General features: G+C 44.4%; 1 protein-coding gene across 10 annotated transcripts in view; it reads left to right on the top strand.

The window, feature by feature from the left end:
• Positions 1-20,292, top strand: part of Nep3 (M13 family metallopeptidase neprilysin 3) — a 133,555-nt gene that overhangs the window by 92,503 nt on the left and 20,760 nt on the right. For all 10 annotated transcript variants that reach the window (XM_084599104.1, XM_084599103.1, XM_084599106.1 and 7 more), the window contains 6 exons: positions 4,574-4,777; positions 6,533-6,660; positions 15,303-15,521; positions 17,133-17,249; positions 18,728-18,963; positions 19,403-19,625. In XM_084599104.1, coding sequence (XP_084455230.1) covers positions 4,574-4,777; positions 6,533-6,660; positions 15,303-15,521; positions 17,133-17,249; positions 18,728-18,963; positions 19,403-19,625 — 1,127 coding nt within the window. The remainder of the gene's footprint in view (positions 1-4,573; positions 4,778-6,532; positions 6,661-15,302; positions 15,522-17,132; positions 17,250-18,727; positions 18,964-19,402; positions 19,626-20,292) is intronic.

Raw genomic sequence — 20,292 nt, forward strand, 5'->3', positions numbered from 1 at the left:
AGAGAGTTCGTAGTGTGTTTTGATTATCAGGTTTGCGTTTTGGTTGTGTAGAAAAGAAGAGAGAGGTATGTAATGAGACTACAGACAGTCACGAGTGCTGAACGATGCGTGTAGGTATCAAAATTGATCAAAATAAACCTGCTATCAATATGTTTTCTTTTTTTATTATTATTTTTGAATAGGCAGACGCTTTGACATGATAAATTTTCGTCATATATGAGCAAAATTCCAACAGGGCATATATGCCCTCCAATACCGAGTTCAGAGACACGAAAGCATTGAATCTACGTGAGTTAATTTAGGTCGAAGGGCAGTGTCTTTCATTCAGCTGATTAACCCTGGCTTCCGTGTATTGATTTGGTATGCGTTCCTAGTTTGATGGCTGAAACAAAGCACGCGCCCCGGAAATGGCGGCCATTTCCTGTCACGCGCAGGATGTTTCTTCAGGCAGTGTCCTTAGAAAATGTACTTGACTCCGCCTCAGCGTCCTCATCAGTAGTTGCATTATACGACGGTGTATCCAGTCATACCCCCGAAGGCTTACCGCGTCTTGCTCTCCGTTTCAAGTTACGAGCGCTGTGAAAGATAAACCTTCAGATTCAAGCTTATTGCGATCTGCTCCTTGCGAGTTATAAAGCCATGAATCTAGCGCAAGTTGTTGTTAATCTACCCCAGAGGCTATTTGCATAAACGCTTCTTCCACTCTCCACTTGCTTCATTCCGCTTTTCTTTTTTTTTTTTCATAAGCAAGTGCATTCCGCCGAATGATTACGAAATTAAGAAACAAAATCCACAGTCGCAATTTGTTTTGCAAACTTGTACCATCATTGATCTTCTTGTGAAATTAAGAAACAAAATCCAGAGCCCAAAGCCGCAATTTGTTTTGCAAATTTCTACCATCTTCGCGCTTCATCGTCATCAAATATCACGGCCGTCTTCCACGACATGCCCCACTATCTTAATTAGAAACACGACTCCACGTTTGCGCCGTCGTCAAGTCTTTTGTGTTGTAACAAGGAACGCCCGCTAAGATGAGCAGCCTCTGGCAACGCGCAGTTTTTCTTTTACGGCTGCTGAAGCTTCGAAACCTCACGCGGCTCTCCTCTTATCGCTTCACCAGTGGGATAAAAAAAAAAAAAGAAGAAAGAAATGAGGAAGAACAGGGGGATGAGAAATAAGCGTTTTCTGCCACGAGAGAAATCCAAGATTAGGAAGCCTAATCTGCTGCCAGTCCTTATATGACACGGCTTATGTGCCTAGCACTGCTCCGCGGTGTTGACTCAAGTCGTCGGCTTCTCCCTACTTTCGGAAAAGAGGCTCTTCATGAAATATGCCAGTATTTTATTCCTTTTCCGGTTTGTGTGTGTGTGTGGGGGGGGGGGGGGGGGGGGGGAGGGGGGGAGAGAGGGATTAGGTTTGCTAATCTTTTCATCCTGACATTCTGTTGCTGCAAGCACCTTAATATGAAGCTGTACGACGTTGGCGTTAATTGTGTAATAAAGAAAAGGTTATACCTGAGCAAAAATGCCGTTACTATATAGATTGCTGCGGCTCCCAATTCAATGAAACATGCCGGGTGAAGTAGTTTTTTTTTTTTTTAGGTTTTTTCACGTGTAGGTTAGAGCTAAGCTTTCAGTCAATCGTCGCCAAATTCTGGTGATTGAAGGTTTCATTCGATACTACAATTTTTGAGGTAAGTTGTAATGTTAAGATATCTAAGGATGCTTTTGTAAATTTATTTTCATGATTAAATTCCATCATCAGCTGAACCGTACCCATTATAGGGCGAAGGCCTCTGCCATATTCATCCAATTGGCCCTGTTCTGTACTAGCTGCTAGTGCGCGCTAGTGTGTGCGAATCATGAACACACAATTCACCCTACAAACCAAATCAAACCACAAATGATTTATTATATTCGAGCTTAGAAATACTTTTTAGTCGAGATAACTGAATATACATTCATTAGGTATACGTTCATAATCATTTTACCAAATGCATCACATTATAAGGAAACAACACCTCCCCCTCCTACCATATGTAAATCAACTTCTAGATTTTCCGAAATAAAAAAAAGGTGTACTCGAATAAGAACTGCCAGTTCATACGTCAGTGATACGCTGTTATTTCTTCACACGATCTCAACATTTTATGAAACGATAGCTTATAGAGCCTGTTTGGTCGAAAAGTCCGCATCGTCGTCGCCGTAGCAGTAGTTGTTAGCACCGCGAAAATCGTATCACGGTAATATGTAATTCTAACTATTCATGATTGACTGGTGTGTTTGATAGGCAATGACGAGTTATTGAAATCATTAACCGATATCAATAAATTGATTAATTGACGAATTAAAGGTGACAAAAATTGAAGAGAAGGTTCAAAGAAATCAAAATGCTCAGAATAAAAAGTCAATGCTTCACCATGCCAATTAAGAAAATTTAGGCTATGCAATTTAGCAAGTATTTAATTGCAATAATTTAAAAAATGAAAACAAAGAAAACTGCGTTCAACGGTGTCGAACTGCTCAGAATGGAAAGCCAATGTTTGCTGATGCTAAGTATCAGTATGTAAAAAATAAAGTAAAAGGAATGGAAAACAATAAAAATATATGTTTAAAAAAGTAAGAGAGACAAAACGCCCTCTGTGTGTGTGACAACGGAGCTTTAATGTCCCACTAATTATTAGCCGCATCACCACCTCACAATCCTAATCTTCAAAGCTGATCATATCATACCTCATATATGATCAGCAGGAAGGCCCTCATCAATGATAATCAAATAATATTTGCCGAGGGTATTTATTTAACACCAATCATTCGCACAAACTACGGCAGTCACACTGATGATTTTGCATTTTTTTCCTAATTTACAAAAGCCTGTCTTCTCATGTTAAACAATTGTCGTCACCATCTCTCTTTCAAACATCCCCCAGCAATTGTCCTTAGTACCATATTAGAATTCTACTAAACAGTTCTTGTAACTTTGTATTAAGGCTGTATATCGTTGTATATCTGCTTATATTAAGGCTTTGTATATAAAACATTCCATGTCTGGCTTAGTTAATATGTGTTTCGGGAAGCATTATCAAATTGTGACATTAATACAAGGTTATAAATATACACCTGCTCTATGAATATCAGCTTCTAAAGTCATTTAGTCATAAACTACGCAAGCACATTATACCAACTTAAGTAACACAGCCAACTTGAAGGAAAGCATCTCGTCTCGCTCCACGAAGTTTCGTGAAATTTGGCACGTACCTCTCTCCTATACTAATTATTGTCTACAGATGCTGCAGTCTGGCCTTCCGCGTGCACTTAATAAGTTTAACCTTACATTAGAACAACTCCGTCTATTATTGAAGAATGCATGCAATATTTATATGAGGAAAAAATCTAGAAAAAGTCATAATTGTTTTGTTTGCCTTTCTTTGCTTTTAGTTTTTCTTATGATAACATGCCTTGAGCGCACTTTCAACCTTTTACGTTCTTGAGGTGTTTTTTCTGTCCTGCTTGCCAACTTTAAGGGGAGGCGGGGCCAGTCAAGCGGAATCGCACGGAGCTTTTTTCCCGCTCTCCTCGCCACATGTAGCTTTTAAATCTTATGTGTGTGGCGAAATAAAGTGAAACTGAAACTGAAACATTCATGCAATTTATTTTAATTCGAAAATCTTTGTATGAAATTTTCAACCAGGTTTTACTCCATTTGCTTGAATGTACGAGTATCTAATTTTGTTTCCTTAGGTCATTCCTTATACATATCTCATTCAATGTATGATAAATATATGAGATTGAATGACATTTGTATGAGCTTGATATGAGAAAATCTGTATGAGGTTATTGTAACTCGCAGTGTTTTTTCCTATGGTTATTCACCAAAGATTTATACCATCACTCATTGGAATTCCCGTTACAACCTTGAGCCCTGAGCCCTCCTTCGTATGATTACGCGTGATACCTGCATTTTGTGACAAGACAATCTTCAAGCTTCTTCCACTGTTCTTGAGTGCTTCACAGATTTCACGCACATGATGCACGAGAAAAGAAAAAGCGTATAAATAAACAATCAAAAAGTAATATTAGAAAAACTTATTTCACGCTAGACGGGAACGCTTGCCTACAAAGAGGACATCGCGCGGAAAGCACTGCATTGCTAGTCCTTGATGGAGCTGCGTGTAAAGGTCTATTCACATTTGCGACTCGCGAAGGACGCGCGACCGGCAGTCGCATGCTACCAGAGAGCAACCGATGTTCACACTTGCGAGTGCGACTTGTGGGTTGCTTTCCACATGGTGTCTACCTTGACTGTTCACCACATAGAGTAAAGCTAACTTACGTTCACGTCAGCTGAGTCGCTGATTGGTTTAGCTGTTTGCGACCAGCAGTCGCGCGACTGGAAATCGAGCAGTGTCCGAATTCGGCCCACGGTAGTCGCCTTTCGACCGATGCGACCATTTGCGACTGTCGCTTTTCGACCAAAACGGTCGCGCGACCGCTGCGAATCGCAAGTGTGAACGGGCCTTAAAGCGACAGAAGTTCTGGAAACCCTAAATAACAGCGCTGTTCGTCACTCGCAGAGTACTGCGTGACGCCGGCTTGCGTGACGGTGGCCAGCTCCATCCTGAACGCTATGGACCCAGAGACGGATCCGTGCGAGGACTTCTACCAGTATTCATGCGGCGGCTGGATCAAGGCGAACCCGTTGCCGGACGGCAAGTCCATCTGGGGCACGTTCGGCAAGCTGTGGCAGGAGAACCAGCTCGTCATGAAAAATGTCCTCGGTTGGTCCACTGCACCTTTATGGTCACCTTTCAATGATTAAGAAGCTCAGATAAATTATTATGGCGAGAGGAAATCATCTCAAGTCGAAAATAATTATCAGGACTAGGGATAGAGAGGTTGTTGTGACTAGGAAAATTATCAGGACTAGTGATGGTGTTGTTCGATTCAGCGCTGTTCGATTCAAGTGTGCGTGGATAATAGGTACCACATTACAGTCTAGGCCCATCAGTGTTCCCTGAATAGGACGAAATAGATGAAAAATTGGAAACTTTGCCCTTATAGGTATCTGGAAAGCAACCAGGAGCCTGAAAGCAACTACTAGCCTATTCATTCTTGTGTCTCGCCTGTCTAACTGTGCGGGAATTTATTGAGCTATGAACGCATAGTTAAGGGCCCCATGTTGATAGCATGGGCTCCGGATGGGCTCTATATTGCGGAAAGAGTACATGTACACATGTTTCGATGCCTAATAGGCCCGCCTACTTGATAAAGGTTAACTGCATGTTGCACCGGTTGCCATTTTCTTCATAGGTACCTTGCTGCGAATGTGGTAAGTACTGACCTCCTTTCTTTTATTTAGGGATTCTGGTTTGAATACATTTATTAAACAAAGCGATCTCAATGATTTTTATTCCTTTCACAAGTTATAATTGCCTTATATTCATCGCTTCCATTGTTATTTTACTGGTATCCTTCTGGAGATTGTGCGGTGAAGTGAAGGAATGCTCCGTGCCTGTATTAATGATATGTGCAGTTCATTTTAGAGTAATTGCGCTAAAGCCCTGAAAACAAAATTTTAACTGCTGATTATGAATTTGTTTAGTTGACTGGTGCCAACATATTTTTAATGCGTGAGAATTAATGGGTCTGTTCGAAGGAGCTTATCGCCAGAGTTTGTCATTACGATTGCGGTGAACTGAAAAGAGACGAAAAAGAACAATTGTATGCGAAAGAAGACCAAGGAACCTGGCAGAGAAATTGTGTGGTCGAAGTGGACTCACTAGGTAATTAATTATAGCCAAAAAAGCCAGTTAGGTGTCGAAATAGCTGAGCAAGCTAATGTCGACGTCCAAAGGAACGTGACGTCACACAACCGGAAGACGACTTATGTTTCCACGTCAGAGTGGAAAAGTGCTAATAAATGGCAGAGATCGAGCGAGGTGATTAATGAGTGTTAAGTAAAAGAAAATATAATTAGGGCATAATAGAGCGATGAGCAGCAAGCAAAATCATAAATGAGACTGATATGTGGTGAAGTCAGCTCGGTGACGTTGCCATGATGATCGTCGCCGGCTCCCCCATGGCGTCCCTAGCATCCGTACGCCGCCATGGCATGTCCCTAGCAACGGTGACGTCATGGAGAGCCGGCGGCGTATCACGTCTGGGTGCGTTGGGAGAGAAGGTGCGCCGGTACAGAAAACATTGTCGCTGTGGCCTAGTGTAGTGCCACGTAATGTCACGTGGAGATTACTGTGCAGCTTGCTACACAATATCGTCAACGATGCAGCTGCTATCATAATTTCCGCAGTGTGAAATCTCTACAAGGGCCGTGCGATATACCGATGCGCAGCAGCAACGCTCAGGCTTGGGCATTTCTTCAGTGCAGGTTCTTCAGTATAACCACGCAATTTTATTTTGTTCAGCTTGAAAAATCATGAACCAGGCATAGCCAGTGGCTAGACTATCGCGAAAAAGGTGACTGCTAACCTAACAATTGTTTTTGTTTTCGTTTCGCACTTCTGTGTGCTTTCCAGAGGACGAAAAAACGGAGCTGAAGAGCGAAGCGGAAAAGAAAGCTCGCATCTATTACTACTCCTGCCTGGATAAGAACGACACTGTGGAAAGCCTCGGCTCCAAGCCAATAGTCAATCTCCTAGACATTGTGAGTGCACCGGTGGCAGATAGCCGCGAGTTAATAGCACTGTCTTTTATGGATTTATAGAGACTAGCAAATGCTCAATTCGTGCCTGTAAAGGATTAAACCTTCTTAACTATGTGTGCACCTTATATAAGGGTCAAGGGAACCACTGAGAAGACTTAATTAGGTCACTTTTGATCGGCACTTTGCAAACTGCAGTGACTGCGACACAATACTAAATTATAGCAATAAATTCTGGAAAAGAACATTTTTTTTTTTTTCAATGTGACGGCGTTTTTGAGCACTTATCTTTTGATGTCGCAAGATTTCAACGTAACGATCGGATATCGTCCGTCGGGACCTTTCTAATTTTTTTTCCTGTTTATTGTCAAAAACACATCATCATCATCATCATCATCATCATCAGCCTGACTATATACCCACTGCAGGACGAAGGCCTCCCCGTATTTCTCCAATTAACCCAGTTCTGTGCTAGCTGCATCCACTTGACCCCTGCGAACTTCTTAATCTCATCCGCCCACCTAGCTTTCTGCCGCCCCCTGCTACGCTTTCCTTCCCTTGGAATCCAGTTTGTTACCCTAAGCGACCATCCCCCTCTACGCACTACATGTCCTGCCCATGCCCATTTCTCCTTCTTGATTTCCAAAAACACAACCTATTAGTTATTTACTGAGAGTTTTAACCAGTCTGCGAGATCGCGGGATAAGGTATGAAAACAAGATTTTGCTACGCAATTCGACCATTCCCATCAGTTTAATGTTCCTAACTGACAATATTCTACACTTGTCGCAAAATTACATGTGGTGAGTACAAAGCAGCTGGACTTGTCCGACTTGACTGCGAGTCACTGCCCGTCTTATCTATTTGCTTATTTCAACACGGTGGGTCGATGCATCCTCGCGTTAGGTATGTACGTGCTCTGGATAAACATGTGACACCGAGCTCCTGTTGGTTTACCCTCTCCGAGCCGCGCTTTCGGCGGCTGCCTTCAATCAAGCAAAATGCTTCCAGCTGGGAGAGCAAGCTATCGCTTTTCAGCACGCGCATCGTGCATGTCAATTAGCACAGAGCGCTCGTATGCAGTTTCAGCTAACCCAAAGTTTCATTCGCTTTGTTTGCCTCATCGTCGCCTCTGAATGCATGGTGTGTGCGCGAGGACTGGGTGTTTCAGGTACGTGGCAGCCGCTTTCATTGTTCAGGCCGACAGACACAGGGATCAAGAGTCATCTTTCTCTTTAGCTAACACAACGGTTCAGCGACCCCGTAGTCTCATATAGTCGTCGGAAACTCGAGGCCAAACTGTCTCCATAGCAACGAAAAGCGGAGGGACACTCAAGTGTCGAGAGAAGAGGACACTTTAAGCGGAGCCCAATCGCGATGCGCCACGGATCGCAGAGTCTGGCTTCTGCACGGCGCAGTAATTATGCAAACGCATCCACGTGGCGCAGCGGAGACAATGGCTCATTTGCAAGGAAGCGGCACAGAGAGGCTCCGTTTGTGCTGATACGGAACTCGGTCGGTGCGGCGGCGTTTGCGCAGTAAAGACAAACGATCTAGAGCGCGTCGGGCTGGAATGCCAAACGGAACTCCCGCTGGTGTCCTTACGCACCAGCCATTTATGTCCGGAGACCCTGTCGGTTCGGAGGGGCGCAGAGATCGAAGTGAGGAAGATTTACACTAAAGTGGAAGTTTGTCAGTTTGCTTTTTTCCCCTGCTAAGCTGCTCTTGGCCGACTGCAAAGATAACTGCATACCTGCTAGCTCCCTGGAAGAAATTAGCGGGAGACGGCCAGCAAAGATAGTTGACCCGTTGTGCGCCATTAGTAATAGGCTGTGGCTAAAGGTACGTCGGACGGACCCGATCAATGGTCTTAAAGGTACGTCCGACGGACCCGGTGCGTTTTTCTTCGGGATCCGTCCGACGGATCCGGGAAATATTTTTCAGAGGTACGGCGGACGGACCCGATCGGTAGGGTTCTTCCGACGGACCCAACGCATTTTTCTCCGATATGGGCCTTGGGATCCGTCGGGAAAGCCGGATTCAGATGTGGTTGTAGCAACAACATGGTAGCCATATGTAGCCAAATCGAAGTTGGTATGAGGTGTACGTGCGAGGTGTAAGAAGTATGTACTACATACTGCATGCGTGAAATGTGAAATTACAAAGAATAGTACAGTGGCAAGAATAGTGCCTAGAATGGGTGATATACTACGTGATGGCATGATGATAGGTTTACGTGAGTTGGACCGCGGCAGGGTGGCAAGCACGACCAGAGCGCAAGCGCATGTAATCGCGGTGTTGATGGCCAGCCCGCGGCCCGCACGCCCGCTCATTTGGTCCTCGTTGTTATGTGGATTAACGTCTACGACGGTCGTTATGTAATTATGTAGTTTTGATTCTTCAAAGTTTCCTCACTTCCATCTGTGATGAGATGCGTCACGTAACGCATCGCTTTCTGCTCGCATTGAGGTTTGGTGCTGCAAGTTCTACGTAGTACAAGCGGCGCTGAAAAAGCTGGGCACCGCCGGCGTGTCTCTAGCCCAAGCATCGCGTCATTCGTGTTTGTTGTACAACTGGAGGTGTGGTTTGTGCTTACCGTGAGATGCTGTGATTACGGATTACGTCCTACTAGAGTGCTGTGATGAGTGCGCCGATGTCCGGACGGACATCAGTGTGTCCGTTTATGATCGGCGATGTTGCACGTGCATGTCAGTGTTTATTAGGTGCAGTGGTAATTTATTTACACGCGCTGTGCAACAATCAGACGAAAATAAGTCATCGACAATTTGTTAGCCTGTACTACAGAGCTCAAAACTCGGAAAATGGGAATGCACGATGCAGTTTTCGCATGTTGGAGTGGACCGAAAAATAAGTGCCCAGCCCACACCGCCGGGATGCGTATTACTACAGGTGAAATGGTTCAGGTTTCTGTAAAATAGCTGCCTGGCACAGCACCTAGATGTTCAGGCTTTGTACTATTGTTGAAGGCCACTTTATCATTATTAAAGGAACGAATATGCTTTATGTGTTAATGACTAATGCTTTTTCAACATATTATGTTCATTTTTTTTTCGTTTTTCCTTAGTTTCCTTTGTTTTTCATGCTAGACAAACACAAATAGTACACTTTTAAACTTGTCAGTCCAAAGCTGAACATGAATATCTGCCATGCATGTGACAGCTTTAATGCTAGAAAGGTTGACATGTATAGCATGTACGTACACGCTGCGACATCTTAGTGGCACGTTAGGCTACTTGCCCCAAGGTCGTGATGTTTAATACCAGTGATGGCAGTCGCACTTTGGTGCAGGTGAAATGCAAATGCTTCTGTTTTCTGCAAGATGTCAATTCAAAGTACAAAGCCCAGGCAGTCAAATTAGTCTGGAGCTCTCCACTACGGTATTCTTCATAGCTACATATGTCACTTTAGGATGTGAAACCCTACATGCCACAGGTAGGCTGCATTGTTTTTTAGATTTTGTAACCTCTCATCTATGTTTTGCAACATTTGGCTAATTTTAGTTCCCAAACAGTTGCTAAAGATGAAACCGAAGCAGTTCTTGGCATGGTTTGCTGCTTAGATTAATTTGCTAATTGCAGTTCTTTGAAACTTGCATCAATGCTGGACAGTTCAAATAGCAAGCAGTTGAATTACAGAAATGATGTGGATCATGCATTTCTGTTCTGACAAGTGGAAAGTAACGGTCCCCTCCTTGCATGCATAGGTGCCTTTAGACAAATACATACTCGGGTGTGTGATTGTGACGCATATCAAGGGTCAACAGAAGGCCATGTGGAGCCAGTGTGATATTCTTCATGAAGGCTAAAGTAAAATTGTACAACAGCTGCTGTACCATGCAGAAAAAAAATTGATCATTTAGTGTATGATTAACTGACCATGAATAGCATCTTACTCAGAGTATGATGTGATATATATCTGGTTTAGCATCCCAAAATAACTACGGCTATGAGGAACACAATAGTTGAGGGCTCCGGTATAATTTCGACCATCTGGGGTTCTTTTACATGCACTGACACCGCACGGTGCATGACGGCCTATTGTTTCGCCTCTATTAAAATGTCCCTGCTGTGGCTGGAACCAAATCTGCATCTTTGGGTTCAGCAGCCAAGCACTCTAACTACTGAGCCAGCACAACGGGGCCAAGTATCAAAATGCATGCCATTACATTTCTTTCTAGCCTGTGGTTTTCTTCACAGAACTAATGTATACAAGGAAAAGTAAACAGCAAGAAAACACTAGTTTTATTGCACATTATATTCACATTTCAGCAAACATTCTCTAGGAAAAAGTTTCTCATAATGTTTTCATGGAAACCATGAACAAAACAAAACAATGCACTTACTCCACTCGAATTATTAATGGGCAAGGTTGCATCTATGCTACTACACTGCGCTTATCACAAAACCACAAGCCCCATCTGCTTTGGCCAATCACTTGATGGAACTAACGGAGACAGATGTCGCACACCACAGACTGGTCGTCTCGCAACATATCTCTGCATATGTTGCATTTCAATTTCATGCCTTTCCACTTAGTTTCAACTGTTGCCAGCATTACTAGTCACCCATCTTTTCTGAAATTCCTTTTTACGCTGTTGGGATCAGCATCCTTGTTAACGATGGTCTCTGGCATTTTAGATGCTATCATTTTCACATCTTCCTCATCTGGAAGAACGAAGGAAATGACAAGCTTTGAGCAGACAAAAAATTAGGGAGACTCCTAATCTCCACCTGTAAGGGTATGGTGTGCCAGCGTTAATGGTTCTTGTCTGCAGATCCCACTGCGGATTCTCGTTAATTTACATGCCCTTTGCTACAAACATTACTACTAATTCCTTAATTCATGTCTCTGTTATCTCAGATATACTCATTAGCATACGGTCGTAGGCTGCCCTGTTAGGTGATAGACAACCTGGCATAGACCTCTGTAAGCCTCAACCTTTCTTAATTGGAGCTGAAACGTTGAAGCTGAAATATTTCAAATATAACTTTGTAAGCTTGGCTTAACAGCTCCTGCCATGTCGTGTGGCCTCGTGACATTTGGCTCGTGGCACTTTTGGCTTGTGCACAGGGGTCATCTGTTAAACACTGGTTAACATGCATGAAAAATACATTTTCACACAAACTGGTGGCAAATGGTCAAGTGGTGCACTGCAGATTCTGAAATGTATACCTATATTCATGCAAGGATTGCATCATCACATAACATGATCAAGAGTTCTATCAGTACCTGTAGTTACATAGCATTTCAATGCCCATTAAAGGACCACCTCAGACAATGGTTGTTGTTATCTCAAGACCTGTTCTAACAGCGTACTGACGCCATTCCACTGAGCGATGGACATGTATATGCATACCCTAGATAGCTCATGATTGTGGATCTCATTTATTTCTATGACTTCCAAGGAGTTCCTGTCGTCAGAAACTTTATGAAATCGGGACAGTAGTCTTGAAAGGTGATGAAAAGAAATAACCAGGTTACCTTGACGCAATGCTAAATTACAGAGGGTGAATATGCTGCATGAAGATACCAAGAAGCTTGTACAAAGAAAAGTGAGAGTGAAATGGCAGGATTTTTGAAACATTGAAATAAACTACAAACTATACTTGTCAAACCTGTCATTAAGGAATGGAAATCATGCAGTAATCAAAAACACAACATGGAGGACATTTTAGGTCATCTTCACAAAACACATACCCAAACCTCACACACAGCTTCATACTTATGAAAGAGGACAAACCAATATGCAAGGAGTGTGGAGATGAACTAACAATAAACCATATCTTACACATGCGCCAGAGTCGAGAAAAGAAGAAACATTTTGTACAATTTCCAACAGATCCATTTCCATCCCAGCATGATCCTAGGAGAGACGTGGAAATTTCCTGCATTTTTGGTTTCCTAAAATGTTCCTAAACAAGCTACATCCTAAAGAACATTTTAGTCATTACACACAAAATAAATACATTAAACCTTGTTCTTGGTGCATGGCAGCATTAGTCGCTTAGGCACCATAAAAATCAACACAATGCTGTAAGGTATACCTTGGTTAGCTATGTTATATGAGACAAGCTTTCGGCCTGGTGTGGTCCTTATTCACGTGACAGCGCTGTCATGAGGGTCTATGTCCCAGCGATCGGAAAGTGACCTATTCCAATAATTTTACAAACTGAAGGTGATTGTACAGATTTCTAAAGACTGGAGTGCTCAACTGTTTTATCAACGTCCGCCTGCTTTGACAGCCTGGAGTGAAACTGTTGAAGAGAATACATTTTTGAACATTTAACGCGTTTCTGAAGGCGTTGCTTTCAATTACGGGGCCAACAAAAAGCAGGTGAATGTCAAACGCCGCCTAGATAGGCTTTCTAGCATGACAGCGGTGTAGCGTGGAAAATCGCTCCGCCGATCCATCGCTGGCGCCGCTGACTTGAAAGGCGAACTGTTCAAACTTATATAGCTACTGACCACACCTGAAACACTGAATTGCGCATGACCAAGGCAGAATTTCTCTAACACTGAGCACTGGTAGCTATCGATTTCGCGCCCAATATTGTGAAAATCTGTCCTCTCTTCGATCATTGATACGTCCACGGTTGAACATTTATGCGCCTCGGGGTAGGCCAGCCGTGGGAACATGGATGCGTGGTTGTAGCAACGATCGCTTGCATGGCACACTCTGCAAAATTCCAAGAGTCAGCTTCTTCAACGAAATGTGCAGCGCACATTTTCTACCGCGTACCTAAGCCCGGCGATGCATGCATATCGATCCCGATCGTTTCAAAGCTGCGCGGCCGTTCAGTCGGGTCACGCTAACCTCGAGCATGCGGGGGTTTAAACTACATGTACGCAAACTTCAACGACAAGAAAAAGATGCAGCCTAAGCACTTTAGTCTAGTAATCCCCTATATACCAAAGAACATTGCTGTTCACAGGGAATTCGGATCATTCACGCTTCCGGCTTTCCGGTTGTGCACTCTTGCGGTGCGGTGCAGTAGGTCTTCGCCTCGACGAGTCGATGTGCAGGCCTCTAGTAGATTCGGCATGTCTTCTGCCACGGCTCTGAGGTAGAATTTAAACGAAGAATTTAGCTAAAAACATCCTGTTTCCTCGGTCTGCATGTGAGGAACGAGCATAATGCCATTTCACATACATACTTTGGACTGCCGAATGTTCAGCTGCACGACGAGGTGTGTGTGTGTTGTGCCGGCGCTAGATCTTCAGAGGTCGATGCAGGACCTAAGACAGCGTAAATGCTAGGAATAGCTCGCTCGCATTACGGGCAGATCGAGGTGATAGTTTAGTGCGAAGCGAAAGCTGCTCGTGAATGTGCGTATCTCGATGCCAGCTGGTGGAGCTGGTGCAGTACGTAGCATATCGCCTGCAGCTATGTGCTTGACAGCGATGTTTGCCGTAGTCAACCCTAAGTGAAGACCGTGATCTATGTTAGAACGGATGCACTCTTCGTAGCACCTCATCGAGAGTCGCGGCTAGCTGATATCATAGAGGATGAGATCCATTCACGCGTAGCAAGCGGAATGGGGCCGCGTTCGACGTGCATATAGCCATGAGCCTGTATATCGACGTCCGCCGTATCTTTACGAGAATCGAATGGATCCGTCGGACGTACCTTTAGACACTTCGTTAGTAATATCAGCGTAGCTCAAGAAAAATGGGAACAAAATAAATGTCTACTAGACTGATTGTAATGTCTCTAAAGGTACACTTAATTACATGAAAGCACCCTACACTAGAGGGTCTAAGTTTGCACGTGCTTGGCACTATGCCAGGTCTGAGCCAAGTCGAATGCGTCAAATATTATTATGAACGGAACAAAAAAAAATCGATTACTTGTGGGACGGTGCTCCCACCTAACGGTGAGCTGGAGAAGTAGCAAGAGATGCGCTTAAATCGACTTGGCTCTGTGGCTCCATCTCGGAGAAACGGGGAACACAAGAATGGGCGCTCGTTGTGGAGTAATTCAAAAGAGGTTTGGAGCGCGGCGGTGTGCATAGAGTCGATGAGCAATGTTTCTTGTTCAGCGAATCGTTCACTAGCTTGATTAGATTTGATGAGTGTATTGCCTTACGGCAATCGAAAACAATTGTGTGTGGTGACAGGCCGTTTATTATGGCATATTAGCCGAAAGTCCGTGGTGTTTGTCTACCTGGAATTGTAATTCTTTTTCGTTCAGTAACACTCTAACTACTGATATTACTGATATCCATTTTTAGTGTGCTACATAAAAGAATAACACTCCATGCAGCGCTAAATATACATGCAGCGAGCGCATAAAGGAACAAGAACATTTCACGCATTTGCTTAAGCATAACGTTTTAGAAACGCAAGAACCTTATGGTGCGATGTTTGTCACTTGTACATGCTATTTCCTCAGAAAGGAAATCCACTTTGAAAAAGCGAAACTGTCCAAATACTTCGAAGTTTTATCGGCACATCTACTGCATGTTACACTTGTCCTTTCTAGATACATAAACTGTCAAACAATTGATAAAGTTTAATACCCGTGCTTGAGTTTTCTCGAAGCTATAGAGCTCAAACGTTTCTGCAGCGCCGTTCTGAAAATTCATGTATGCACGGCTGACCACCCCGTGCTTGCATTCATACAGGTGGGCGGGTGGAATGTCACGGGCAACTACACTATGGACGCGTGGCAGCTTCAGCCCGCGCTGCAGCTCATCCACAACGTGTACTCGCGTTCGGGACTCTTTTCATGGGCCGTGGGCGAGGACGACCGCAACTCGTCGCGGCATGTCATCCAGGTCGACCAGGGAGGACTCATCCTGCCCTCGAGAGACTACTACCTCAACAAAACCAAAGACGACAAGGTGCGTTGGATCGCCGCTTAGCGTAGTCATGTTCTCCTTTTGCTGCGAAAACTTTATTTACAAAATGATCTCGGTGAAGGTGCGTCTGGATAGCTTCTTAGTGCGGTCGTGCCAAGAAAACTTGATGTATAAAGAGAGTTCAGTAGTTTAGGCCGCACGCAAGAGGCTAGACCCGATGACGAATCTTCTTTGGGCCCTTTTTCTTAAGGGATATCAAAAGGCATCGCATTGCTCGACCTTCCACCGACTACGGTAGCCGTGACCTTAATTTCAGATTAAACTGTTGGGCTAGTTGCTCCTCCATCATCTCATTTACTACAAATAACAGCTTCATGACGTAAAAGCACCCGCATTTGTTTTCATATCTGTTGTCCGGGTATTTGCCCTAAATGGGGTCAAAAATGGCATATTATGTATCTGTTTCCAGGAATATCGCCAGATGGCGCAGATATGACGCTTTATGCTATGTGGCTTCCTCAACACTCGCTTTAGACGAGGGAGCAGCCGGGAGTGCACTCGGGTGCTCTTAGCGGAGGAAAAGCCCTCCTCTTCTACCATTGGAAGCGTGATTGGAAGCCAGTGATCCTACTCCAGTTCTCCCACTGGAGGGCGCCCGCTTGTCTGAGTGCTGCCGAGTGCACCTGCTCTCCCACTCGAATTCGCCATTAGTCGTGACGGCAGTAGTGATCTCAGTAAGACAATGAAGAGCTTCCCAAGGAAACTATTGGGCAGATTTGCGCCCGAAGGAGACTGTACAACTCGGCGGCGGATATAAAAGCAAACCCGCTCGATGGTCGTCGAGCTACATATTACGTACTGCTGTCTGCAGCTTTTCAGTTAAAACCAGCAAGGGAACGTCGAGATAAAGCTACCAAAGATAACTAGAACGACCCTGAACAATGTGGAAGCAGTCGCGCGGGGCTGTGATTGTTGGAGATAAATTTCAGCGCATCTCGCTTCATAAAGGAAATTTGTTATAACGCCGCACTTTGGCGACACTGAGCGGGAAGAAACCAAACAAACTTTCGCGGCAGTATTAATTCTAAACTACTGTAAGTGACGCAGTTCAAATTTACATCGGACCCGCCTCAAGCAATGCAGCGACCTGCATCGACATCCTGACTGTCCATATACTTCCGGGCTGGCCTCCATATTGACCTCACACTCACTTTTTCTACTTCACATCTGAAGCGTGGAACTGGTATAAGTGGGTTAATTTCCGCCTCGCCGTCATGGCACATATGTTGCACCTCGGTCTAATTGACGGCTCGGAGAGATCCGTATTGCGGTAGCTGCGATGTAGCAGCACTGAGCGTGCAGTAAATTTGCACATTCGATGCCATGTTTTGCGGAGCTTCATTTTTCTTTTTTTTGGACATACATTTCAGCCCAAACTAGTAGCCGGATAATCCCGTATTCATTGCCAAGAGTCATCTCCAAGTCGCCGTCTTTGAACTTTTCTTTGCCGCCAACACGGGTGTTTTGTTTTTTCGGTCATTTGATGAGTCTCAGCTGCACATATCAAAAGAGCGAGGATTCTTAGGGAACAGCACATGCAAACATTGAGTAGTAGTACAATGCCCGCGCGTGTTTTTATTTCACCTGGCTCAGGTTTTGAACGCCTACCTCACCTACATGACATCTGTCGGCGTGCTCCTAGGAGGCAATGAATCCGACGTGAAGGCGCAAATGCAAGACGTCATCGATTTCGAGAAACGACTGGCCAACGTAAGTTTTGCACGCACACAAAGCATTCCAATTAAATTTTGGAGTTAAGTTAGGTCACGTCTTAGTCTCGAAGCAATCGCTGTTAGGTAAAATCAGTTTCATCGGAAGAAACTACTTCAAAACGAAACATTTACTTAATTGCTGGTGGTTTATGCTATTGGACACCGGTCGTGCAATCACAGGAAGTGCAAAAATGCATAATCAATTTTATTAAGTGGTTTCAACGAACAGTGTGCTGCAGCGCGAAAAAAACAAAACAAAAAAAAAACAACGAAAGATGCCTGATAACTAGAATCACCTGGAAAACACATGGTCAGTTTCTCGCAAGATAAATCTTTGACATGACTGTTTATATCAAAATAAAGGTGTGATGTCTTAACAGCTCAGTTCCACTACCCGTCAAATTGTTTTCGAAGTTTTCCGCGATCGCCTATACCATGCACATGCCCTAAATGACAGTCAGAAAATCACATGAAATATGAAATAGCAGGAGTTGTAGCCAGTATGACATCGTATAGTATGACATAGTATAAATGCTTACTGCAAATTATGATATCCTAGCTGTTTCAGTTGGTCACATATCATTTGTTTTATCGCCATTAAAAGGCCCAAAATTATTGACGCTGACGCCCTAGTTTCGGTTTTCAGTCTCGTCCGGCGCCACACATTTTACCTAAACAGTAATAGCAAGTAATGCTTTTATTGGCCAGCTTGGAAGAGTTGTCGCATTGCGCGGCCTCCACTGAGTTCGAAGTAGTAAGCACACTATAAATAAGGCTGGTCCACACCGATGTGCAGTACAACACAGCACAACACACACAAATAAAAAAAATTACTAGAGACTTCAGCGACTAAAGTCGTGAAAGGCGAAAGGCTGAGTGCCGCATTCTGCTACGCAACTGGCACGAATTAGTAATTGACTATTATTATAAATAATTAACTAGACCTGAATTAGGTATGTAATTGATCAATCACTTATTACTCATTATTAATAATCAAATAAGGAATTGTTTATTAGATAGTAATTAGTAATTGCTAAGTTAGTCATTAATTAGTTATTGACATATGGCCATATAAGGCAGGCATTCGCGCATACTGTGGTGATGATCTGTGATTGGTCGAGACCTCTATGACGTCATCCCGGCTCGGCGAATCGGAGCCGCCGCAAAAGCGGGACACATTTTGTCCACGACAGCATGATATATGCATTAAAGGCTTTCGCCTTAAAAATGAAATGTGATCTCCTGATATTTCTGCACATGAATTGATGCCTAGCTGCTGTACTGCATCATTCGTTCTGCTACTGTAAATGGTTTCCTGGTCTTGTCTTGCGCAAAGGAAACGTGTACATACCCGTAGCTATGTTGGTGGCGGTTACACGCTTCTCAGGTGCCCTAAAAATGGCGCCTTCGGGAGCATGGAAGCTCGCCTCTCATCAATCTATGAGTCCAACGGGCGTCGTTTGGCATCGAATGCAGATAACGGTTCCGGCGGAGGAGCGACGCGATGACGAGCGTCTCTACCACAAGATGACGGTGGCCGACCTGCAGGCGCGGGCGCCCTTGCTGAACTGGACCGAGTACTTCACCACCGCGTTCGCTCAGATCAACCGCACCATATCAGAGAAGCAGGACGTGGTGGTCTACGCCCCCGAATACATGGGCAACATGACACAGCTCGTCCAGGAGTACATGAACACTACCCGGGGGAAAATGTAAGTGCCTCGCCTTCTTCCTCGGCGAGGCCTGCCTTCCTACCTGAACACCTGAATAAAAGATAAATGACAGGCGCTAAGTTATATGCAGCATTGGTCCTCTAAGAATAGATTCTCGTCAACCGCAGACTGCGTAGTGTGCGGGAGAGCATTGCAGGGGGGCGCACCATAGTAAAGGGGAAATGCTTAGGAGAGTCTTGCGGCAAATGACACGCAACGTTTTCTTTTTCTATTGATCCACGCATCTGTTACTATATTCAGAGTGCCTTGCTCTTTTTTCCCCTTGCAAAAGTATGATAGCGTGACTGTGCTTCTCACGGCAGTACGGTCGGCGAAGATTAGCGGCAATACCACTGACGTGTCGGTGAAAGCTCTTGGCGCCCTTTCAGACGCACCTTCTGTCTCACTTGCTCCTTGAACGCGCCCGCGGTGCTTACAGCACGATCTGCAACTACCTGGGCTGGAGCCTGGTGCACTCGATGGTGTCGTACCTATCCGAGCCCTTCCGCGAGGCGTCCAAGGTTCTGCGGAAGGCTCTGATGGGCTCGGACGGATCGGACACCACGTGGCGTTACTGCGTCACCGACACCAACAACGTCATCGGCTTCGCCCTGGGCGCCATGTTTGTCAGGGAAGTGTTCGACGGGGACAGCAAACCTCTCGTAAGTTGGGGCATGGTGTTCCTACTTGCATCTGGCGCATCGTGCTGTCGTCACCATTTGTGGCAACGCATTGTTAATCTTCGATGCCCCGTTCGCCGTTTGATCGCTTTTGCTGCTTTATATCAATTGCTAGCCCGTTGTTTCTGCACTGAGTGGCCTCTGCAACTAACGATCTTGAAATGGCTTTGCATTTTGCATCTTTTAATTTAGAGGCTAGTTTATATTCACTTTTTTTCATTTATGAAAACTGTTGGCATATGTGCGTGTTTGTAAGAACAGTGGCAACCGTGTGAAACAATGTTTGAATGGGACGTGCTATTGCTTGGGCTCAAGTGCTACAAAGCATTTATTTGTTTATTTATTTCTGACGCTGTGGTGAGTTATACCTGGAAGTAATCTTAAACACTGGGATTGAATATATTTTGAAATGATCTTGTAGATATTCCTACCCGAGATGTTTCGCTCACGCATTCCAAACTATGCTTACGCTCGCTTTTACTTTCGCTGCAAGTAAACCATTTTTGTAATTTAGAAATGAAATGCATCGTTCACTTTTTGTTTTTATTTTTTATGTAGCTTGCTGTGTTTCACCTTCGCACAGAACCGCAGTGTTTATGAATGCTTCGTAACACACCACAGCTGGTCTCCATAGCGACGCTGTCTATTC

This window comes from Amblyomma maculatum, chromosome 3 (genome assembly GCF_055883805.1).
Source record: "Amblyomma maculatum isolate TAMU_Amacu chromosome 3, ASM5588380v1, whole genome shotgun sequence".
NCBI classification, from domain to species: domain Eukaryota; kingdom Metazoa; phylum Arthropoda; class Arachnida; order Ixodida; family Ixodidae; genus Amblyomma; species Amblyomma maculatum.